Source organism: Podarcis raffonei, chromosome 3 (genome assembly GCF_027172205.1).
Source record: "Podarcis raffonei isolate rPodRaf1 chromosome 3, rPodRaf1.pri, whole genome shotgun sequence".
Classification (NCBI taxonomy): Eukaryota; Metazoa; Chordata; class Lepidosauria; order Squamata; family Lacertidae; genus Podarcis; species Podarcis raffonei.
This window is the reverse complement of record NC_070604.1, coordinates 103,571,847-103,598,029: the sequence shown is the minus strand read 5'-3', so window position 1 is coordinate 103,598,029 and position 26,183 is coordinate 103,571,847. Positions and strand designations below refer to the sequence as shown.

Here is a 26,183-nt window from a genome sequence, read left to right as displayed (position 1 = left end):
TTTCTACTTATATATGGTTCAGTGTAAATTTATATATGGTTCAGTGTAAATAGAGCCAATGCGATACGTGTTTTCCATGTCTGGCGAGTGAATGTGTATTTAATCTATTAAGCGCAATCCTTTGTTTTCTAATGAGACAACAATAAATCTACCCGTATGGCCAGCAATTTACCCACAGGATGAGAGGAATAAACTGGGGGAGAGTAGTAAGAGTTAAATCTTGCTTGCTCTGCTATTCTCCATAGTACAAATAGGATAACACGGTGTGAGAATTAGGAATATAAGAGATGGCATGGCCAGGTTGTTTTGATATTTGTGTGAAGAACAAATTTAACTCTAAATCTCTTGGCAAGACCTTGCTTCACCCACATAATCTGGAGAACATCCATATGCGAGCCTTGTCTAAGCCTCCAAGAAGACTGCTGCCCTCCTGCTCATGTCCGCCAGCACTCTGATCTGACTTTCATACTTAATCTGATCTAATCCTGTCCAGCATTAACTTCATCTGTGCAATGAAACCTAGAGTATCCATTCTAATATTTGGTGAGGAAGGCATTTACTAAATTACTTGCTGAAATCATATGGTGTTGTTTAGCTCCTTATTTTAATCAGATGATGCATCTCTGAGGCACATTACCAGTGATTAGTTAGAAACCCATGTCTGTCCTTTTTGGGAACAAAGAACTTTTCTGAAATGCAACGCGACGGGAAGAGAAACCTTATTTCATTCACTGGGAAGTCATAAAAGAAGAAAAGAAAGGACAAAGAAATACTTAGGAAGCATTAGAAAGAAACATAAATATTTCATTCAGAGAAGTATTGCCAAATATTTAAAAGCATGTGTCTAGCTTATGAGTTAGTTCCACATATTAGAACACAATGGGAAGGTAACCTTTAGTTTAATCATTTCGATTCAGACGTCACTTAGACTGAACTATCTTGTGGAATAATAATTATTATTTTTTATAAAGGTCTGCATAATGATTATGTACGTATGTTTTATTTTGCATACTTTCTGCATCCTACTGAAGTCAATAGCTGAACTCTCACTGATTGCTACAGATCTAAACCATGCTCTCCTATGATAACATACAGCTAAGAAAAGCTGTATACATGAAGTTATATTTATGTAAAATATATATCTTTAAAATACACTTTATAACCTTACGGGAACCATTGTGCAGTTTATATAACTGGGTGCGTCAGCAGAATTTTAAAAATGTAATTTATATTCAGCTAAATCTACCTAGATGCTTGAATATATACAGTAAAACATTATTCTGTAACTTGTCAGTCAATCAAAGATGTGTGTGTTTTTCTCAGATTTCTTTTTATTGCAATTAATGTACTATTAATTCAAACATCTCAATGTCACTTAGATGATGCATGTTATTACTTTTGTTTGGCAGATTTGAGAAACAGGGGGAAATATCCCCCAAAGATTTACTGGGGAGCACAGACTATATATCCTCTTATATCAATAGTCAGATCTTTCCTAAGAAGTAAGCTAATTGAGCTGTTTGTGTTGATAAACTCCCTTTTCTCCAGACTGTTCCTCACTGAGCCATAATTATTTGCAATTTGCCTAAGTCGTCCATTTACTGATACGTCAAGCATGAAACAGAGGCAATTCCAGAAAATGGAAATGCTTCTCAAAATCAATCTTTGGGAAATAATGTGGTAGAAGTTACTGTGTGATAGAAGACTACCTTATAACTGTCACATGGAGATGAATATTAATTTGTTGAGGTTAAGGTGGCTTTGTGCTTCATTTGTTGACTTTGCTTAGCCATCAGCAAGCAGCACAGCACAATTACTCCAGCAAAGCTTCCCCCCACCTAACATGAGTTTTATGATTTTTTATGTACTTACCAGTCAGCACACATAACAATGTCAAAATGTCCTTCCAGTTGAGAGACATCTGTCTCATTATCCCATCGTAGAATGCTAGAGAGAGAAAGAAGATTTTTAAAATTAGACTTACATGTTTTCATCTTTTTGCATTTCCTCCCCTTTAAAAAAGAAAAGCATTTACACTTTTTGGCAAAGAACGTGAATAGTCATTCTGTTAAAAGTACATACAGATAAATTATAAAAAGTGCAGCTAAAAAGACTACACTAGGCATCTCCTTTATGGTTTACATCTCGAAGCAAGAGAGTTACATCTTTATATAGTCAAAGGCAGCGTCAAAGGTTCTGCATTATAAACTGAGAACTAAAACGTAAAATAGGCTTATAGGTTTCGGCCCTTTACTCCTGTAGATTAATTGAAAAGGAATATAGGGGAATCAAGTGTGGCTTATTGAATGGAAACACACTTTTGCAAACTGAAAAGGCATTGCGTGCTCTGCTCTCTGTTGCATCCGACAGGCAAGTCAGTTGAGTTTCTCACACATGAAGCAACTATATCCTTGTGCTTGTGGGGAGGAGGGAAAGGGTGAAAGAATGCTCAGGCTTCACTTCTGTGCCAACTATTTTGCTACTGACAATCTTTACAATACGCAATTACAGTTAACCTTTGCTCTATGATATTATTTAATTCCAAGATCTGTGCTATTAGCTGCTCTATTATGTTATTTAATTCTAAGATCTGTAATACTGTATTAGCAAATAAAACATTTTTAGTATTTGGTTTCCAAATAAAGAAGCTTTATAACCAGAAGTTGTTGTTGCTTGTGTGTGTGTGTGTGTGTGTAATATCGAAGAAAGTGCTCCCTTTCTAACAGTGAGGTCCAAAATGCCTATTCAGCCCAAATACGTTCAAGTGAGATTTTCTCTGCATTAAGTATGCTTGTGATTGCAGCATAATTTTCTTCTTCTTATACATCTGTTTGCCTCGTTATCAAAGTAGATAACTTATTTTCTACTTGCAGACATAGAGATGCATAAACAGAAGGCAGGGATGGGTTTGTCAGTTTGTACATGTTTATCGCTGTTCTGTGAACGTTCGTTTTCCATTGGCAACAAGCTGCTCCTGGTTAAAAGTAATCTCCCAAAGTCACACAGGGTGATTTATGTCTATGATTTACTTATAATATCCTCCTGGTGGTGGAATAGGTCTTATCATTTGGCAGTGTGTGCAATAGACATGGAAGACAAAAAGGGTATCATGTATAGCCCTTGAAAACAGCAGAACCATACATATTGCATGCACACACACATTGCACACACATCTATATATACAAGTAATTCTGTAAAGGTGTAGAATGTAAATAATAATAATAATAATAAAAAGAAAGAAAGATATCTAATAAAGCAAAAGTCAATTCCGCAATTCACCTTTTCTGGAATGTATTGTGCCAATCGCAGGGTGAAAAACAGTAGGTTAATTTAATCACCTCTTCCCCCACCCCCAGCCCAAACACACACACAAACACACACACTTTCGCTCCCATTTAAACTCTAAATGGGGTGCAAATTTTAGAAATCTAGGTGGCTTTGCAAACTGGCACTTTCAGTGCTCAGCATGTATCCACTAGTGGAAAGTGACAAAGGAGAGTTCTCACTCTCAGCTGCCGGCTGCCTGCTGGCTACTGGCGGCTTTTTCAACCCTGTTTCCGTGGAAACTTAGGTTACAACAGTGAAAATTAGGTAAAGGTAAGTTGGTGGGGTTGTTAGCTCTCATTTGATGATTTTTTTTTCTTTTTTAAGAATCCTGAAACAGCAATGGCAGTTGGCAGTTGAGCTTCAAAGACCATCACTAGTCCTTCATTCCACTGAAAGAAATCCAATGGAGACAAACAAGGACTTTAAGAACCATTTTTTAATGTGACAGGACTTGTGTTTATTATTGTTATAGTTATTATTATTAAACTCCTGATTATTTGCTGTTGCAAACAAACAAATATATTTATTTGTTTAATCAAATTTATACCCCAACCTTCCTCTCAAAGGGGTCCAGGGCAGCAAACGTATTAGTAATGAAAATGCAATGAAAATTAAAAGGGAAAATATATTTTGAACATTTAAAAACTGTTAAAAATGACGAAACACAATTGTGTGCCTGAACAGGCCCTCTGAAACAGAAACATTTTAGTCAGATATCTTAAAGAATACACTAATGGCGCCTGCCTAATGTCAATATATTGACACTGAAGATCGCTCAGTGAGGAATCAAACCTATAGGAGGGGCTCCTGTTCCCAGAACAGTTGGTGTAACTTCACATGCTTGGCTTAGCTGGGACCTTGCTGGGTGAGCCCAGCCCAGCAGAGCCAGCGTGGTGTAGTGGTTAAGAGCAGTAGACTCGTAATCTGGTGAACCGGGTTCGCGTCTCCGCTCCTCCACATGCAGCTGCTGGGTGACCTTGGGCCAGTCACACTTCTCTGAAGTCTCTCAGCCCCACTCACCTCACAGAGTGTTTGTTGTGGGGGAGGAAGGGAAAGGAGAATGTTAGCCGCTTTGAGACTCCTGAAGGGGAGTGATAAAGCAGGATATCAAATCCAAACTCCTCTTCTTCTTCGTCTTCAGTGTAGGCTCCAAAAAGGGGGGCATTCAAGGGGAGGGAACTTAGGCTGGATCCTAAACCTGTTCGGTTCAGCCACGTGAACTGAGAACAGGGCCGAGACAGGCAGAGGCAGCTGAATCAGGTGGCAGAATCCAAGGGGCGCCTCTGTGGGTGTGCCCTGTTACTCTCCAACATTATCAGCTTTCTCCAGAGTGCTTACACATGTTTCTGGCTAATCAAATTGCAGCATATTGTTTAATTTAAAACAATTTGAACACCACTCATCATTTTAGTGACACCAAAGCGGTTTACAAAATTCAGACAAAATGCAGCAGGATAAAAACACATTAAAACATTAAGCCACTGTAATTGTTAGGTGGCGTTGTAGCTGGTTGACTGACTGAACCCAAAGAGTGCTCATTGATGGTTCCTTGTTATCCTGGAAAAAAGTGACAGATGGAGTGCAACAGGGATCTGTCATGGGCTTGTAGTTGTTCAACGTCTTGGATGAAGGAATTGAGGGGATGCTCATCAAATTTGCAGATGACACCAAATTGAGAGGGGTGGCTAATGCCACAGAAGATAGAATTGGGATTCAAGATGACCTTAGTTTAGAGAACTGGGCCTAAACTACCAACATGAATTTCAACAGGGACAAATGTAAGGTTCTATACTTAGGTAGAACAGCTGCATAAATGGGGGACACCTGGCTTCCCAGTAGCACATGTGAGAAGGATCTAGGGGTCTTAGTAGACCACAAGCTTAACACGAGTCCACCGTGTGATGAAGCAGCAGCAAAAAAACAGCTAATGCTATTCTAGGCTTCATCAACAGAAGTATAGTATCCAGATCAAGAGAAGTAATAGTACTGCTCTATCCTGCCTTGGTCAGACCACACCTGGAGTTCTGTGTCTAGCTCTGGATATTGACATACTAGAACATGAGTAGAAGACAGTGACCAAGGTAATCAAAGGTCTGGAAACCAAGCCTTATGAGGAACAGCTGAGGGAGTTGGATATGTTTTGCTTGGAAAAGAGGAGACTGAGAGGAGATGTGAGAACCATCTTCAAATATCTCAAGGGCTGTTACATGAAGGATGGAGCAAGCTTGGTTTCTCCTGCTCTGGAGGGTAGGACCCAAATCAATGGATTCAAGTTACAGGAAAAGAGATTCCCACTAAATATCTAGAAGAACTTTTTAACAGTAAGAGCTGTCCCTTAAGAGGTTGCGGACTCTCCTTCCTTGGAGGTTTTTAAGCGGAGGTTGGATAGCCACCTATCATGGATGATTTAGCTAAGATTCCTGCATTGCAGGGGGTTGGACTAGATGACCTTTGCAGTGCCTTTCAACTGTACAATTCTAGGATTCTAAGATTCCATCCACTATAGTCAGCAAAGCTGGAAATTATCCCAAGCTGAGAATTATTACCTAGCAAACACCTCAATAAACAGCTAGGTCTTTTAAAAGCAGGCACCAAAAGTTGATCACAGCTGGGCCTGCCTTATTTTTGAGGGTAGGGAGTTCCATTCATCCGATGCCACCATAGAAAATACACCCCCCAGATTTACTACATAGTGTGCCTCAGCTAATAGCACCACCACCAGGAGAATGGTCTCTGGTCATCACAGTTGAAAAATAAAATAAACTTGGACAATTTATATGCCACTTAAATTTTAACAAATCTGTAAACAGTAACCAATCCAAGTTTATGTCCCCCACTGCCCAGTTTATGTTTGTGTGTATCTACATTTGTGGTTTTTATTGCTTGGTTGGAGGGTTGCCTGTTTAGGGTGAGGCTCCTGCCTTTTTAATTTCTCTTATTTTTTTTTGGGGGGGGAGGCACAGTGCTTTGCCCATGTTGGTTTTTTTGCAGGTCAGTTTTGACAGTTTTTCTTCTGTGAATTGGGTATTTTATGATACCCATGAAAGTTTATAAGATTACCAGAAATTCCCCCCAAGTTGCAAATATTTTACCCTGTAAATTAAGTATTGGGATCCACACAATAAAGATAGAGGGTTGTATCCAGCACTGCTGTTCTGCTGGCACAACAGACCTCTGCTTCTGCAACAGAACTTCCTTCTCCTTTCTGCTCCTGCTCCCTGTAAGACCTCTGATCTTAACAAAGGGGCAATTCTATATGGGAACAGTAATTTCTTCATATAGTCAGACCCCATGTTCTTATATGTTACCAAGAGCACCTTGAATCTGGCTTGGTAGCACACTGAAATATCTAAACTTTTCACTGGGATTTCTATTTTTGAGAAGAACTGAAATAATACGTCACACCACAAAAACTAAATCTAAAGTATCTGAATCAAATACTTGAAATGAAGTTATTATTCTGATCCACTGTTTTCTAGACATTCAGCACACACACGCATCTTAAACTTCCAGTATATTGATAAACTACGGTGGCTCAGAAGGTACTGAAGGTTTTTATTGTTTTTAAATAAATCTCTCTCTGTTCTCTTCTATCACCTGTTCTTCTCTTATATCCTTGCTTAGCTTAAAAAGGCAAGGATACTCAGGATATAAGAAAGTGGAATCAGAACCCAGAGGGGGTCAGAGAGGGAAGATTGTTGACATTCTTAGCCTGTTTTCTTGGTTGAGGCACCAGATTCAAACCAAGGAACAGTTTAGTTGTGCTTAATGAAGTGGTATTGTACTTGAGGGTTCATTTGAAATTGCCCTTCAAGTATATACCAGATTAAAATGACTAGATCAAGCCAGAAAGACTCTTACTGATGACAGTGCGAATCTAATGCTTTGAGAAGAAGTACTTTGAGAATTAAGTTTTGATTTTATCTGTAGCCTTCCACACCCTGAACTCTTGTACCAGGTGATAAGGCTAGCATGTGCCTATTTTACTTCTGCCACCTTCTGGCAGAACAATGTTCTCTTCATATATATTGGTAATTTTCACTGAGGGGAATAAACAAGCTCTTCAGCATCAGGTAGATATGATGGCAACTTGGGGGAGATGACTTTCTTCAGGCAGAATAAAGGCCCTATCTGTTTAACACAGCACACATAAAACACATTCAAATGTGCAGAAACAGTACCATGTACAGTCCTTATTGGGTTGCACAATTGATGGAGACAGGGAGGGACCATGAAATAAAGTAGATGGCTAGGCTAAGACCATTCTCTCTGTTTGCTTTACGTTTGCAAGGAGAGGGACTGCAGAGCGGGGGCAGAACACATGTTTCACATGCCAAAGTTCCCCAGGTTCAATCCCTGGCAACTTCAGATTAAAGGGATGAAGCAGCAGGTGGTGGGAAAGATTGCCACTTAACAACCTGGAAGAGTAAAGACGATATTGGAATATGGGTTTACACCAACTCAGAACATTGGTCCATCTAGCTCAGGACTGTCTATGGTGGCTAGCAAGAGCTCTCCAGGGTAACTGAAGAGAATACAAAGATGCACAACTTTATATCGCCGTGCACCAGGAAAGGCTGTTCACAGAACCCTGGCATCCTTTTGAGGGACAGAATAGCTTTCCAGTAGCAAAGTGACCCATGATGCCTTTAATATTGACAATATAGTGACCATACAGGAACAAACTGTGTGGCACACCTTCTCAGACCGTATGCATCATGAACTTTGCAGCTGCTATATAGGAAACTGCATCATCCCAGTTGCTATGTCTGTCCTAGACTAAGTCAGTCCAAGGCAATCCATTACGGGACTTTACAAGGTCACTGTGCCTGAGATATCATCCAACTTGGTGGCACCCCATATGCATTTTATTTGCACCACTCTACCTATCACCAATATCGGGACGTGGGTGGTGCTGTGGGTAAAACCTCAGCGCCTAGGACTTGCTGATCGCAAGGTCGGCGGTTCGAATCCCCGCGGCGGGGTGAGCTCCCGTCTTTCGGTCCCAGCTCCTGCCCACCTAGCAGTTCGAAAGCACCCCTAAGTGCAAGTAGATAAATAGGTACCGCTTTATAGCGGGAAGGTAAATGGCGTTTCTGTGTGCTGCGCTGGTGCTGGCTCGCCAGAGCAGCTTCGTCACGCTGGCCACGTGACCCGGAAGTGTCTCCGGACAGCGCTGGCCCCCGGCCTCTTAAGTGAGATGTGCGCACAACCCTAGAGTCGGACACGACTGGCCTGCAAGGGCAGGGGTACCTTTACCTTTACCTTACCTATCACCAAGTGGAGGAGATTCTAAGATTGTTAGGAATCTGCTTTTTACAGAGTTGGACTATTGGTCCATTTAAATCAGGACTGTCTACTGGCAACTGCTCTCCAGAGATGTCAGGGTTCAAACCTGCAAAGCATGTGCTCTGCTACTGAGGAGCAGCACCTTCTGTTTGGCCCTAGGAAGCTGCATTATACTGAGTCAGACCCTTGCTCCATCTAGCCCAATATTATCTACATTGACCGGTGGCGGCGTTCCATGATTCCAGACAGGGTACATTCCAAGTCTCACCTGGAGATGCCAGGGATTAATCCTGGGACCTTCTGTATGCAAAGTAGATGTCCTGCTACTGAGCTATGGCCTTCCAGTCTATCACTGGTCTTCATTTCACTGTGTAACTTTCCAAGGACTTTCCAAGGACATCTAAAGTTACACATTATTTCTCATTAATAGGGTATCCATTTCCCCCCAAGTACCGGTACTTAGAAATCTGAAGTGCCGTTACTGTAGATCTTCAGTTGCATTACCAAGAAATCTTAAATGCTCCAGTGGTAGGATAAAATGAGATTATGACAATATCCTGTATATACTCTGAGAATAAGTGGTTTATTTTTATCAGGTACAGTTCTGTGCTTTGTTTACAGTTAGGCAGTCTGCTGCTTTCTCTGACCTTGATATCAGCACCTGATTTACACCCAGGGCTACTGGAAAACTGTTCAACCTCAGATGTTCCGATTATTGTGCCTTGGCTGCCAATTCTCATGGGCAATATTCAAGTCATCATGGGTCACTTTGCTACTGGAAAGCCCACTGTGATGACAAATCTCAAACAGAGTTGTGAAACTTAGCCTGGCCTTTGGAAAGGTCATCATAAAGGCCTTTGGGAGAAGGTGAGACAAAACTGGCTGTGAAATTGGAAACACAACTTCTCTACGCTTTCATGTATGGTCACTAAGGTTAAATACCTTGACTAATTCCATCATAGGTGCTTTGAAATTATGAATATAAAGTAGGCAACCTATAGATAATGAAATGAAAAGGCACACCAGAATTCTACATAATTCCTGTGACAGGCACATGGAACCCATGAATACTTTCCAAAATTTTAATCAATGACGGGATTTGCAGATGACATAAATGTTACAGTATCTACCATGGCAATAAAATTCAAAAAGACCTTGATAAAAATGGGCCAAAGCTAACAAAATAAAATGCATCATTGACAAATGAAAAAAATTGTTTAGTTAATCATAATCATTTTGCACAGGTATAGGATGAGGGAAACCTGGCTATACATGAAAAGTATATTGGGTTTGTAGTCAATCACAAGCTGAACATGAGTTAGCAGTGTGATGCAGTGGCAAAAAAGGGCTAAAGCAATTTTTAGGCAGCATTAATAGTACCATAGTTTCCCAAACATGGAAAATGAGAGTTCAACTTTATTCTGCACTAGTCAGACTTCATACGGACTTTGTCTTCATGTGTACTGTACTCTTTTTGGTGCCTGCTAAAATCATTCCTGTTTAAACGAACCTACCCAGATGCTTAGAAAGTTGAGATAATTTTAGTCTGTTTTAGTATTTTAAAGTATGGTTGTGAATTTTTCCTGATTTCTCTGTTTTATTTTTTGTAAACCGGCTTTGAAGGTTTTTGTATTTTTTAAAGAACACAATCAAGCATTGTATAAATTTTATGAAATTGATAAGTAAAAAAGAAGGCTCCATGGAGGGAGTGTGTAGAGGAAGGCAGGCATCTTGCCAGTAGACACAGCAGCAGCAGCAGCAGCAACAACCTGTTCAGCAGCAATCTTAGTCAGACCATCCATATCTGATGGAGCCAAGAGGAGGAGATGGTTGGAGCAGCACCTGCAGGCTGGGTTTCCCCTATGGGAGATTTGAGAAGAACCCACAGTGGGTGCCAGGGAAGCCTCTTGGAAATGGCAGGAGGATGCCTTGCTAGGCGGCTTGGGTCCCTGTGGGTGCAAGTCCTGCTTCTGCCTTCCCTCCTGGGCAGAGCAGGAGATCAGAACCACGCACGGGGGGGGGGGGGAGTTCGGTTCCAGAAAGAATGGGAAAAACCAGATGGCAGAGAGGGCAAGAGAAGACCAGGACAGTAAAGTGCCTGCTTGAAGGACAATCCCTCCAATATCTTCCAGATGTAATTGAGAAAGATAGCGTGGTCAGCGGCAGAAGAAGGAGCCTCTGGGCACAAGCTGAGAGGAGGCCCAGGAAGTGAAGGACTGCTCCTCTCAGCACTCAAATAATAAGGCTAGAGAAGCCACCCCACTGAAATTCGACTGCAGGTGATCCTACCCTGAATAAAGGGTGGGAAGTATCCTGGGCTCTCTCATAGAAAGGTGGGTGGGAAAAGAATCCCCCCAACAGTTAAGGTAACTAGAGGATGTAGTGGGAAGGCATAACGTGTGATGTAATGCGAGGATTAATAAAATGTTTAAAGAAGCATAATTGGTCAGCCTCTCTTTTGTATGAGACATATGGGCCATAACTGTTTGAAAGCACTCCACCCCCACCCTGAGCCTTACACGGACATGTGCTTGGCAGGCATTCAACATAAAATATAGTAAAGGTAAAGGGACCCCTGACCGTTAAGTCCAATCGTGAACAACTCTGGGGTTGCGGCGCTCATCTTGCTTTACTGGCCGAGGGAGCCAGCGTTTGTCCGCAGACCGTTTTTCCAGGTCATGTGGCCAGCATGACTAAGCCGCTTCTGGCGAAACCAGAGCAGCGCACGGAAACACCGTTTACCTTCCCACCAGAGCGGTACCTATTTATCTACTTGCACTTTGATGTGCTTTCAAACTGCTAGGTTGGCAGGAGCTGAGACTGAGCAACAGGGGTCACCCAGTTGCAAGGATTTGAACTGCTGAACTTCCAAGCGGCAAGCCCAAGAGGCTCAGTGGTTTAGACCACAGCGCCACCCGCATCCCCTATGAAATATAAAATATAAAATATAGTACTATATTACTATATACTATAAAATATAGTAAGGTAAAGGTACCCCTGCCCGTACGGGCCAGTCGTTGTGCGCCCATCTCACTTAAGAGGCCAGGGGCCAGCGCTGTCCGGAGACACTTCTGGGTCACGTGGCCAGCGTGACGAAGCTGCTCTGGCGAGCCAGCACCAGCGCAGCACACGGAAACGCCGTTTACCTTCCCGCTATAAAGTGGTACCTATTTATCTACTTGCACTTAAGAGTGCTTTCGAACTGCTAGGTGGGCAGGAGCTGGGACCGAACGATAGGAGCTCACCCCACCGCGGGGATTCGAACTGCCGACCATACGATCGGCAAGTCCTAGGCACTGAGGTTTACCCACAGCGCCACCCGCGTCCCTATAAAATATAGTAGGGCAACCTAAATAGGGACCTTGGTATTCGGGGAACAAAAGGCTATTGATGATACTGTTTCTCCAATATTCCATGTACAACCTACACAGAAGTGTGAGAATGGCAGAACCACCAACAATTTTTTAATTGTGGAGGATGCAGGCACCTGACTGTAGCAATTTAACTGAAAACCTGACAGGGGTTCCACTCGGAGAGGATAAATCCTAGCTACCAAACAGATATATCTAGTCATAGAGCTCAATTCTGTAGCAGAGAACATGTTATTTTAGGGATACAAATATGTGCAGCAATGATTTTAAAATATAGCCAAGGCCTAGGTTTCAAGGGAACCATTATCTGTTTACACAACTTTGAGTAAGACTACTCGCTAATTGAAAATATGCTTGAACTCATTTGGCTGGGGAAAAGCTCCTGTTAATTTCAGTAGAAATTGCCTGCAAGTATATATGTTTCAGGTGGAGAGAGATATTAGACGATATAGAAATAAAATAGTAAAATGGGTAAAAGGATGTTAGTCAAAATTTATATTTGCACAATTCAAACTGTTTTATGGTAGCATAGCAAGAGTATGCTATAAATAGTTTTTATTGATATGAAATATTTGAATGGGAATCTATAGGTACCAAAATGGGAAAGACCAACGTGCTGTATATTGCAGTACAACATTGCACATCTTTCTGTAATTAAATTATTTTATGCAGAGAAGGAAGAAAATGCTATTGCACTCAGCAAGTTAAACACTTGACATTTCCATCACAGAAAATGCAACATTTTAGAAATCTAGATATGTTTATTAATTAGTGATTATTAACACCCAGTAAACAACATTATGTCTTGTAAAAACACAATCTTTCTTCACAGCATGGAGCTGAAATCTATTATTCACTGATTCCATATGCTGAAATACACTCAAATGATCACAAATGACCTTAAACATTAGATAAATGTAAATGAGGACATTGTTGAAAATGTGCTTTTGATTGATATCTAAAAGACCAGGTTGTAAATCTTGACAAGAGATGAAGTCTTGCACACACTACATGGCAATTTGAAACCTACATATGGGTGTGTATGAAACAAAACAGGGGTCTGTTCACAGCGAGCTGAAATCAGAGGTGTTTAAGGTCTTAAGAAAAGCACTTATTTTGGATGCTTGGAACCTGAAATGATATGGGATTGTATTAAGTTCAGTACATGTGATAAAAAAGGAACAATTGCTTTAAGCTGCCCAATGGTTTTGCCTCCAGTTTAGAACTGAAATATTAAGTAAATGCCCATTAAAATGGGCCTAAAACAGACCTATACAACATTGGTTTTGGCTATTCCATTTAGACCCTTAACCTCAAACGTCAAAGCAGGCTGCAGCTGGACTTCAACAGCCTTGCTCTAGGACAGAGAAGGTAGATTGGAACCTAAATCTTTGTCATACAGAGCAGGTGGTCTACCACTGAGTTGTGTTGCGGGCTCCAAACAAGGCAGAGAGACAGTTAGAGGAAGAAAACATTTCCCGGCCTCAAACGGTTCAGTAACAGTAGATTACGCTGCATTCCTAAGGACCCAGATTCAATCACAAGCACCTACATTCAAAATGATCTTCAAGTAGCAAGAGCTAACCTTGGCAAGAATAGCTAATACTGACCTGGACTGACAATGGTCTGACATACTATATGGTAGCTTCAGACATTAATTGCTTTCTTAAACATAGATTAATTACAGTGTAAGGGCAATCCAATTCTGTCTCTAGCTGTAACAGCCCCTGAGGAAAAACAAACATGTCTAGTTTGTGGTGAATCACTTAGTAAAGGTAAAGGGACCCCTGACCATTAGGTCAAGTCGTGGCCGACTCTGGGGTTGCGGTGCTCATCTCGCTTTATTGGCCCAGGGAGCTGGCGTACAGCTTCTAGGTCATGACTAAGCATGACTAAGCCGCTTCCAGTGAACCAGAGCAGCACACGGAAATGCTGTTTACCTTCCCGCCGGAGCGGTACCTATTTATCTACTTGCACTTTGAGGTGCTTTCGAACTGCTAGGTTGGCAGGAGCAGGGACCGAGCAACGGGAGCTCACCCCGTTGCGGTGATTCGAACCGCCGACCTTCTGATCGGCAAGTCCTAGGCTCTGTGGTTTAACCCACAGCGCCACCCGCGCCCCTGAATCACTTAGTAGTGTCTGCTAAATACATATTTTAGTGAACGCTTCTTCACACTCTTCACACATCCTTCAGCAGGAATACTGCTGAGTATAGTGGTTTGATTATGGTCATCAGTGAAGTATTTATTATTATTATTAGTTGTAGTAGTAGTAGTAGTATTTATTTTATTGTAGTAGCAGAGGGGGAATCCTGTGTAGGACATCTTTCACAGCAGAAGTGATGATGCTGAGGCAAAGCGAATGAGGTATTATTGAGGTTTTCAAGTTTTTGTGACAGATTAGCATAGAGGAAGTCAGAGAATGAGGGAAATAACCAAGTGGTGCTGAATACTCCACAGGATCATAGGAAGCTGAGTCAGATCATTCTGTCAGTTCATTTAGTTCAGTATCGTCTTCACAAACTGGCAGCAGGTCCCCAGGATTATAGACGTGAGTCCCTCTCAGCCAGAGATGTCAAGGATTGAAAGTGGGACCTTCTGCATGCAGAGAAGATGTTCTACCAGTGACCTCTGGCCCTCCCTTCTTCTCTTTTCCTCGAAGGGGTCCCTACTTAATGTTAGCAATTAAAATGGCAACCCTTCTTTGCAGGCTTGCTTGCATTTCAGCTGGTTGAAGATCTTTTGTTAAAGCTCTATGTGTCTTACAAACTGACTCTATATGCCGTCAGAATTAAGCACCACTGAATTCAAGGGACCTTCATCCCAGAAGACAATGCACAGCATCGCAGTAATGCTGAGTCCAATAAATCAGATTTTACACTGTGTACTGCTGCTTGTTGGTGTGATACTTCTGGGTTTACCGATGTGTAATAATGGGTCGACACAGCTGCCTCTAATTGGGGACTTTCCTTTGGGGTATGTTTATGTGGGATGTCATGATGGCCTCCTGGAATCAAAATTGACCACTACACCACTGTGGCCAGTACTAAAAATGACCTTTTTGCATGTAGCTAAAGGTAGATGATGTGTAGCACAAGTTACTTTTTCTTGTGCATGCAAAGCAATATATGTTTCAGAATTTTGAAAAAAAGCCGTTTGGATTAACATAAAAAGCTAAGTGTTCAGTCAATACATGCTAGACTGGTATATAATTTTTGTCTGACAAAATTGATTCCAAGTGAGAGCCAAGCACAAGTCTGAAAACGAGCCAGCGCTTCATCCTCATCCTACTTTCATTTAGCATGGGTAAAAGTTCATACAGAAACAATGTAAAAGAAACATCAGAAGTGTCTTACCAGCTTGAGACTGCTTGGGCTCTGAACTTCTTTTGGTTTCTTCTGATTATATCGCTTACATCTATAACACTGGTTAAGAATCATCCATAAAATAAAACTGATGGATCAAAATCTACTCATTTTTAATGGCAAATATTTCTGCAACCATAGTCATTATTATATATTATGAGCACACATGCGCAAGAGCTGCCACTTAATCTTGGTTAATCAATGTGAGGACCACTGCAGCTCATTTGCATCATGCTCAGATGGTCAATGTGGTGACCTTCAGATGTTGTCGGACTCCAACTCCATCCGTCCTAGCCAGCATGGCCAATGGTCCAGGTTGATGGGAGTTGTGGTTCCACAACATCTGGAAGGCGTCACATTCCAGATGTTCATGGTAGTAATGGGCTAACACACAATGACTAGTTGTGGTTGGGAATACACATTGAGATGAACAACACTCACAGACACCCACCCTTAAGTGCACCTTTAGATAATAATAATAATAATAATAATAATAATAATAATAATAATAATTTATTTGTATCCCACCCTCACCCTCAGAGCATGCAGCACCTCCCACCCCCATCACAAGCTTGCTGAAGTGTTTACACATCCCACCAAGGATACTTTGATTCCCCGATGGAAAGTAAAATGGATAAAATTTGTCATAATTAGCCATCAAATGTGAGAGGTAGCTGAAGGAACCCTAACTTTTAAACAGATATACATGAAAGTCACTTTATGTCAGTTAAACTTGCCCAGGGGTAGTTAACCTTTTTATACCTACTGCACACTAAAGCATCTTTCTTGATGGTAAAATTTCCTTACCGCCCACCAGTGCTCGATGGAAGGAGGATTCAACTTGTGCCGTCGAACCCCCTACCCCCCACCTAGAACCCTGAAATGCCCACTAGTGGGCGGTAGGGACCAGGTTGATAACCCCTGAACTTGCCTTGAAACACATGTACTCTGGATTATTGAAGAAATCACCCCAAAGTCAAATCACCCTGGGGTATACATTGGTCTGTTAGCCTCCTCTTTCTCACCACCATTCCTGGCAAACTATCAACACTTTCTCATTGGAACCAGTGAACTGAGAAATTATTGAAAGTTGCCTGTTATTGTTGTTTATTAAAATTGTTATTCCACTCTTCCTCCTGAAGAAAGCCAGTACCTCCATCCTTATCTTATTTGCTTGGAAATCAGTCCCATGACTTTCAAGAAAACCCACTTCTGTTTAGAATTGCTGCCTAGCCTCAAAACCAGGAGAGCATCCTTCCAGACATGCATGCTTTGAATTGCCTTCAACACCGGCCTTAAAAACCATGGACATGCGAAATGGCTTACCCTGAAGTAGCTACAGCAGCGTTTTGTATGAGGCAAGAGTAGCAATTCAATCCTGCTATGTCGTTGACCAGTGATAATGTGAGGTCAACAGGCTGCTTTATATTTAGCAGGTAGACTTGCTCTGACATAGAGGTTATAATAATATTGTTAGGGGAGTTGTCCTAGGTGAGTTGTCCCCATTCCCATTCTCACCGATTTATGTGCGAAATACAAATAGCAATGCTATTATGACACACATAGACTTGTGGGGAATCCCAGCATAGCGGTGTTTGTAGCGCTGGTATGGATATAGTTGCCACAGGAGCAGCTTGCAAATCACATTAGCGGCGTTTGCAAAGAAAAACACATTTCTCTAATGCATCACCGTTGAGAGTAACAGAGGCTCAGAAAGCCATAATAATGAAGTTTATGAACGTAACAGACATTTGTGTGTATATATGCGTGTGTGTGTAACAAAATAGTAGAGATAATGTTGTTGCTGTGAAAAATACATTAAAAAAAGCCCTCTGGGTTTTAGATTATTATTTTTTTGACATGTTTCCATGGTGTTCTGTGTAACACCGTGATCCGAATCATAGTGAAAAGAAAGGGCATGACTAATATCATAAAGAATTATGTATTATTTGGTTAATTAAGCAAATACGTGAATAAAATATTGTATACTTTTTTTAAAAAATGCCTTCAATAATTTTGTTTTAGTTGTGTAATCATGAAGGGTTCAGACCTGCATCCAACTACATCCTACACACATGCACAAACATTTGTTACTGAAATCAAAATAACTTCTACATAGGATATGTTTATAGCTGGATGCAGGATCATAAACAACATATTTTACATAGTGCATAAATCTTTATTCTCCAGAATCCATTCTCAAGCTTCTCTTTAAAACCTAGATTTTCTAAGATTATTTAGAGAGCCATACACAATATAGCTATATTATAATATTACTGGTTTTTGTGGGGGGGGGGTTGCATTGTGGATATTGTAATATACTCTGAGCTTGTCTCACATTTCTAGATACCATATTTCAATTCATAAGTACATGATAAACAAAGAGCTAAAATACAGATCACTTTTAAGCAGCTCCCCAAACCATTTTTCCTCCTTGAAAGTCTTCATCAGTGAATGTGTAAGTTCTCAGCTGTATTTACATTAGTGCAAATAGTTTGAATATACCACATAACTTTCAGAATGAGATCTGGCTAAGAAATTTGTAGTCTGGACCAAGGCATGAATTTCAGATCATTATTTCATTAAAATTTAGAAAATACAAATTTGATGTTCAGGTACATTACCAAATCCACCTTTAACACATTTCCTTTTTTTCCTTTGCCAATTGATTTGACTACTAATAGAGCCATAAAACTGTAAAAAGTCGGAAATACAATTTTAAGGCAAAATAATACATTAATAAAACAGTAGTGTTACTATGCAATGCAATTACTAACAAGTGTAATTTAATTTCAGTGCAGATTAGGAAGTGCAGCTATACATTATAGCTTCTTATACCATAATATGGTGCTATATGAGCAGTGGCAGAGTTTTAAAAAGAATACATTCATGTTTGCATGGCGCACGACAACACACTGGAGTTTTATTGTTAAAGGTACCCCTAAATGTTATACAATAGGGAAAGAGATTGCTTAAAAACTGGAATAGTTAATATGAAAGCCGGCTTCTGTGTTCCTTATACCTGATATATATTGATTTTGTATTAAGAGAGCACATGCTTTGACATCCCTGTAGTAAATGAAATTATTACTCTCACAAATGAATTGACAATAAACCCATCAAAGACTGATGGGACACAATACACTCAGTGGGGGGTTTTTTTGGGGGGGGGAGTAAAAAGGTAAATCAAATCCCACCACCACCAACAAATTCAAAACTACACAAAAGCAGGCCCCCTAGATATCCTCTATGAATAATGCTAATAATAGCAACAATAATAAGTATAACAATGATGATAATATAAAAGTGAATGCTCAGATGCAAAGCACTATTGCCAGGTCGATTTTCAATTACATTTCGCTGATGTATTCATTTGTTTCTTAATGTGTTCATCTTGCCCATTAAGAATAATTAGCAGGCTTGCTTAGTGATTTCCTGGCTTCTGACTGTGATTTTCTCTCTTCCTGGGTTGACACCATTTTGACTATATATATATATATATATATATATATATATATATAGTAAGTGGCATATAATTTATAAGTTTTAAAGAAATTTAAAGGACAAAGGTAAACTCTAATTTTAAACAAGAAGGGTATTTTAATTTAATAGCTCAACAACAGAGCACAAAACAAGGCACTTTGTAACCCCCCATCACAGAATTGATAATTTTTGAAACGTATTTGCTTAGGGAAGTTTCTAGTTGAGTACAAATCTTTATTCAAGCATCCTGACAATGGCACTGAAAGTTATTGTGCATTTTAACAGCTCTGCAAGTTAATACTAAAACATTTAATAAATTCAACTGATTTTTTTGTGTTATTTCCATGTAAGTGCAAGGTCAGTAATATTTTTGTTTATGTTCTGTCCTCAGCTGCAATTCAGTGGGTTGATATGGGCAGTGTTTAATCTAAAGTATATTTGATAATTGATTGTTTCAAAGCAGTATATTTTGACCATATAGAGAAACAGAAAACAATTAGATTGTCACGGCAGATTTGCTTTGCAAAATCCAAAATTCCTAAAAAATTGGTTTTTTAAAAAAGTTCTATTTGCATAATAGATCATTGGATGACACAAAGGATTTTGACACTGCAAGAAAACTTTATAATAGACCTGCGAGATACTGTTCAAGCTGTCTGGTGCTTAATTTGTGATTATAAAAATCTAAAAGTGGAAGCAAAATATCAGCCAGGTTAAATAAGTTCAGCTGGTTATAATATATCCTGATTCAACTCTATTGATTCTTAAAAATGTTTTCCTCATGTACATCTTTTACAGAGGTACTAGAGAAAGCAACAGTATAATGCATAACCATATGGCACACTGCAAAACTGTAGATTCTAGGTAGAAAAAAAATCAACAACATTTTCCTGGCTTAATATTATAAGAGGGAAAATATCCCCTTCCCCTTTCACCCCTACCCCCATTTTAAAGCATCTGTGTGTCACATTCTTAAAAGATGGGATAAGTGCCTAGGACTGCCTTCATCTTTGAATTCTCCAAGAATTTGACACAGATATCGCTGTATTGAGGTCCCCCAAAGAGGGCACAGTGTTCTTGAAGTCTGATTCTCGATATCCTTGCATTACCATTGTATGCATACTGTAAGCCCACATTGTTTCCCTTAAAAAACAACAACCTCACAACAGAATTAAATAAAATTGAGGGGGAAAGGACCTATCTTGTGAATACTAACAAAGAGATTTCTCCATAATTTTGACATGACAGTATTCCGCCACTAAATGAAGACCCCTAACATGCAAATGTCATTATCGTCAAGAACCAAAGCAAACAGATACCTTCTGCGTTCCCCTCTCAATTTCTAACAGTCATTAATATTCACTATGGGACTTAGCTTGTATGCTATTGTAGACACTTAGTTAACTGAGAGGGAATAATTTGCAGTCATATTAAAGTGCAAATTTGTTTACCTGCATATGTACTAATTAGATTTAATAAAATGTATTCCAATACAAGAATGAAAAGTGGTATTTGAAAACCTTGTTTTAAGAGAAATACTGGGCAATTGGTAATGAACTGAGTGGAGATGCATCTTGCATGAAGTTAGGGAAAGGTTACTATGAGTGATATTATGTGTACATGGTCTAAACAGAAACAAAAAGTAGAAGCTGGGATAATAGCCAATTAAGTGATACTCAGAGAAGACCCACTGAAATAATTGAGTCTACTATGAGTATGACTGATTTTGGATATCACTCTGGGTAACTATATATGTAACATATATATTTATTCAATATAAAATGTCAATATCTTGAAGCAAAACCAATGTGAAGTAGACCAGCAACTGGAAAATCCGTAAAACTGGAATTGTAAGGTCTGCTGTTGTATAACTTTAAACAGAACTGATTTGAATACTTACATAACATGGGATCAGTATTTATCATGTTTCTTGATTCTTTCTTTCAGAACAAGCACACTTCTTTTTTAAAGTAAAAGGGAGTGTGAATTTCCCCCCCTAGGGAACACTGTAAATCTATTTAATAACATTATATATTCTTAATTACTTACAGTGGGTATGCATATATTATTATATGGACCCCTTGCTGTCCTTTTATATCAATTGTTGCTCAGGTAGTGAAAAAGGAACGAGTCCAACAGACCAGTTTTCTATCTGAATAAGGATACTTTTGATGGCCTTTTCATTTCCATCAGTTAACAGAACTTCTTTGACATCTGCAGAAATAGCAACCTGGAAGGTGGGGGTGGGGGAAGAGAGAGAGAGGGAAGGGAGCACAGCAAACAATGAGCAAATATGCTTGTCTGTGTGGAAGTGAAGACAGGAGTGACAAGCCTTCAGTATCATGCTTCCTCACCTATTTCTCTGTAACAGTCTTCAATCTTTTTTCATTTTATGTCTGCATTATTTTAATCATTCAATCAAATCAGTCAATACTTTTATCATTCCATTTGCGGGAGCCTCTATCTTGCTATCATTCTGTTCCGTAATTGCATTGTGACAGCGGATGATGGTATTCTGAGAGGCTTTCATTTGCGGGCTTCTGTTTATCTAGTAGAGCCATCATACGAGGCTGTCACTCTGCCTTTCAGCTTGCTTCTGTCTGACTGCCTGATGCCCTTCATATAACTTTGCATTGCAGGCAGATGGCTTTGTAAGGGTAATTTTTTTGTGAGCTTTGACATGCTCGCACATTGGGCTGTAACCTCGACACATTGTGTAAGAACGACAGGTTTGTCAAATGCCAATCAGTGTAACAATATGCTTTTATTTGTAGAGACATAAAAACTTGTCTAATGCACTGCACTGCTACATAATATCTCCTGAATACATGACTCAGAACCCAGAGAATGGTGAATGACGCTCCTGAATGGCCAATCTAATTCAAAAGAATCTAATTACCGAGAGCTCTGGATCATGTTTGTTGGTGTAATAATGCAGGCAAAACATTAGCAGCTATATCATGGTGCTCCAACTGTGATTCGCCAGGCTATTCCTGTATCTTAGCAAATGGGGGGGGCTATAATCTGAGGAGGGGGGAAGCTTCAGCTATGGCAATGAAAGACAGACCGTACGTGGCCTGGAATGTCACAACAAGAGATATTGACTACACTGAGGTAAAATGTTTCTGCTCATCGAGGCAACCATAAAATCAATATGATACGAAAGCAAGTCAATCTAGAAGGTCTCTCAAGACTCTGCAGCTTGACCGCAGCTGATTCTGTTGACAGTTCTCTGACCCAGCAGTTGGAGGCACTGGAACATTTTTTCCCCTTTGTTCCTCCCTCTGAATAGGATTGGAATTGAGAAAAGACCTACCATAAGCCCAGCCAAGCATGTCATGCCACCCCCTAGCTCACACACAGCAAGGCCCCTGAAAGAGAGAAAAGAAATGGTAGAACCCATACAAATTAGATGAAAATGGCCAGAGAGACATATATGTTACAAGAACAAATTGCTATCTGTAGTGCGGCGCGGAGGTACCAGGAAGTAGCAGAGGCATGACCGGGCTACCTCATGTCGTTTTGCGTTTTAAAAATAATTATGAAATAGAAAAGTCACAAAGCAGGCAAAGCAGTGGGGGTTCCCTCATTAGTGCTCAGTGCAACATTACCACCGCTGAGCTGAAAAAAAATCCGAGAAGGTTCTCTCCCTCCCCCCCAACCATTCCTTGTCAATGGCACTGTCTTTTAGAACTAAACTAGCTAGAGTAACGATAGATAATTGTTAGGAAAGGATAACACTGTTAATTCACATTCATTCGTTCAAAAACAGTTAGACAAGTAAATGAAAGAATTAATATAATTTCTCCCGCTCACTCTTGCTCCCACCCTCTGGAGAACTATGGAATGAAATAGTTGAAATTTGTAACAGAAACTCTGACATTTAAAATTAAGTACACACCTCAGCTGTGTGTCTTTCTTTCTTTCTTTCTTTCTTTCTTTCTTTCTTTCTTTCTTTGCTATGCACAGGTGGAAATTTTAGCTCATAATTAGCACTTTAATTACAAATGGCCTACAAAAGATCCTAGTTGTTTTTTTGTTTTTGTTTTTTAAAAACCCTCTTAGCACAACTGCTTTGTGCCAAGTAAATTTGCTTTTAAGAAAGTCCCATTGATATCTGTGGGATTGTTCAAAAATAAGTATGCTTTGGCTGGTGCCCATAGAGTAAAAATCAAAAAGTTTGTGCAACATCAGTTGTTTCCTTAAAGATGACAAAAGAATGCTACGTATCTGATGTGCACATTTTTATTAATTTATTTCAAAGTTCATTGGCAGCCACAACCTAGAGTGCATTTATGCAAGAAAAATACCATTTCATGATAGACATTTGTTGGATATTTAAAACTCTTGGTGGATAAAAATAATTCAAGACAGGTTAAGAGTTATATTGTGTAGCATAAAATATACTAGAATGGAAACCACACAAACAAAAATAATAAAAATATTTTCATAAAATTCATAAATAAATAAAGTAGTCAGATCACTCCTAAAAGTGATTAGGGCTAAGCTTTTGGTGAGCCTCCTCATGGAAGAGACAACTAAGGAGCAACCAGTAAGAACATAGGCTGACTTTTCCTTGTAGATGGTTTGAGCATATTGCACTGATTCTGGTCTGACTGCACTTGCTACCAATTAGTTTCTGGGCCCAATTAAAAATGCAGGTTTTGACCTATAAAGCCTTAAACAGCTCAGGACCGTAATACCTCAAGGACCGCCTCTTTCCATATGAACCTCCCCAGACCCTGAGATCATCTCCTGAGGCCCTCCTTCATGTGCCCCCTCCTCAAGAGGTCTGGAGGGTGGCAACACGAGAACGGGCCTTCTCTGCAGTGGCTCCCTGTCTGCGGAATGCTCTCCCCAGGGAAATTCACCTGGCGCCTTCATTATACACTTTTAGGTGCCAGGCAAAATCATTCCTTTCTAACCAGGCCTTCAGTTGATTTGATTGACATCCTATGCCCTTTTAAAATGTGGAGCTTTTGGAGAGGAGGGTTATTGGGTTGTTGTTTTTATTTCGATTATATATTTTGTTTTATATTTTGGTTTTGTTCTGTGAACTGCCCTGAGACCTCTGGGTATAGGGTGGTATATAAATTCCAACAACAACAACAACAACAGAGATACACATCAGCATGGGAGCGATGTTCTGTAAGTTTTGATAAAGTTTGTTTATTCATTTCAAACATAAAGGAGGTGTCTGAAAGATATGGGATTCAATTAAATTTTAGATCCACTGAAATGAATGAACATGAGTAAGTTAGGTCTAATAATTTCAATAGGACTAGTTGAATACCACCCATGGTTCAACACAAGCACTTGGAACTGCGCATAGGAAGCTACTGGAGGTTGGTGGGGTGCGGGGGACAAGAAACCCAAGATATTTGGTATAATGCTCATTTGGGTTTTGTTTTGTTTTGCATGACAAGGACATTATAGAAGTCTGCCTATGGAAAATTTAAACTTATACTGTTGTTGTTGTTGTTGGCACCCATCTGTCTTGAGAAACAATGGAAGATTGTGCCATTGGGAGATAAAGTCAAACCATTGGAGAGTTACAGTTCCACACAAGGTCAACCTCTGGCTGAGAACTGAATCACAACAGTCCAGAAAACAGAGTTGAGGAGGAGTTGTAATCAAGCAGAATAAAGCAAGCCAGAATCAAACACAGTCCAGAGGACAGAGTAATTGAGTAGAGATCCTGAGGTCAGCAATATGGGAAGGCAGTCAAGAGGTAGGGCAAAGAAGGTAACACAGGTTGCAAGAGTCTCCGACACCCATTCGCATCCTTGGGTTCCTAGATGTTGCTGGACTACAGCTCCCATCATGCCTGACTCTGGCCAGGATGGCTAGGAATGGTGGGAATTGGAGTCCAATACCATGTCTGGACCCTTGGTTGAGAAAGGCTGGCCTGGAAGGGGAAAGACATGTGGTGGTCCATCAGCTAGCAGACCTCAACTGAGGGCTTATATAGTCTGGTCCCTCAGACTCCATCCAGGACCAGCTGCACACACTTACTTCTGCCCTCAGGAGCCCTTTCTTCCCAATGAGTCCCTTAATCTCAAGCTGTTCCCTTGGGCTTTCAGGCATGCACTCTTTTGCTGAGCCAGGGATTTCTGACAACTATGCTCTCTGAGACTGGCAGGTGAATCAGAGGGTCCACTCCAAGGGCCCTTCCTGGGCAACTTCTGAAGGCAGGCCTGGTGAGGTCTCTCCCTGGATACCAAGGTCTTCCAGATCAGTGCTGAAATGGGATAGAGTCTCCAGGCTTGGGGAGGCCTGGTCTTTGTCAAAGGATAAGGTTTTCAGAATTGTGTCAGGCCCCAGTAGGACAAATCCACTGGAGTTGTAGCAAAGGGCAGTTGGCAGACTGAATGGGATTCCTAGGTGCAGCTTGGAGATTGTCTACTAATGTATGAAATATATTACCTTGATGGGAATAGTGAGCATATTGGGACTTGACCGTGTGAACTTTCTGCAGTAATACTAGCTATGATCATCTTGGCTGTGAGTCCTGAAAGACCTGCTCCCTGCTTTTCAGGCCTTTTCCCACCTGGCCTAGGGAGGGTGGGTCACTGACTTTGTGGCCAGTGTGGTGTAGTGGTTAAGAGCAGTGGACTCGTAATCTAGTGCACCGGGTTCGATTCCCTGCTATTCCACATGCAGCTGCTGGGTGATCTTGGGCTAGTCACACAGTCTCTCAGCCCCACTCACCTCACAGAGTGTTTGTTGTGGGGGAGGAAGGGAAAGGAGAATGTTAGCCACTTTGAGACTCCTTCGCGTAGTGATAAAGCGGGATATAAAATCCAGATTTCTTCTTCTTCTTCTCTAGCTGCAAAAGTTGAGGCTGCTGAACAGACTCTTGGGTTGGTGTGTTGTTTAGGGTTTTTTTCCGGGGGCGGGGTTGTTGCTGTTACTGAAATTTTTTTTTTTGTATTTTTATATCTTCTTGTGATTTATGTAGAAATCTTTCAGTCTGGTACTTTTTGATGTGTTTTATTTATTATTTATGACTACAGGGAAAGAGGAGAGTGAGAGGAGATACGATAGCCGTCTTCAAATGTCTAAAGGGCTGTCACATATGGATGCTTTAGCTGAGATTCCTGCATTGCAGGGGGTTGGACTAGATAACCCTTGAGGTGCCTTTCATCTCTACAATTCTATGATTCTACTTTAGTCATACAGTGGTACCTCAGGTTACAGATGCTTCAGGTTAAGAACAGTTTCAGGTTAAGAACGGACCTCCAGAACGAATTAAGTTCTTAACCCAAGGTTCCACTGTATATGTATTTTTTTCATGTTGTAAGGCACCTTCAGCATGGTTTTAACTACGAAGAGGCAGCATACAAATA

The 26,183-nt window shown here is 40.4% G+C and overlaps 1 protein-coding gene across 2 annotated transcripts in view; it reads right to left on the bottom strand.

The window, feature by feature from the left end:
- Positions 1-26,183, bottom strand: part of CAMKMT (calmodulin-lysine N-methyltransferase) — a 248,869-nt gene that overhangs the window by 22,703 nt on the left and 199,983 nt on the right. For both annotated transcript variants that reach the window (XM_053383366.1, XM_053383367.1), the window contains 4 exons: positions 22,151-22,205; positions 21,001-21,064; positions 15,343-15,403; positions 1,873-1,947 (listed from right to left, as the gene is read on the bottom strand). In XM_053383366.1, the coding sequence (XP_053239341.1) occupies positions 1,873-1,947; positions 15,343-15,403; positions 21,001-21,064; positions 22,151-22,205 (255 nt within the window). The remainder of the gene's footprint in view (positions 1-1,872; positions 1,948-15,342; positions 15,404-21,000; positions 21,065-22,150; positions 22,206-26,183) is intronic.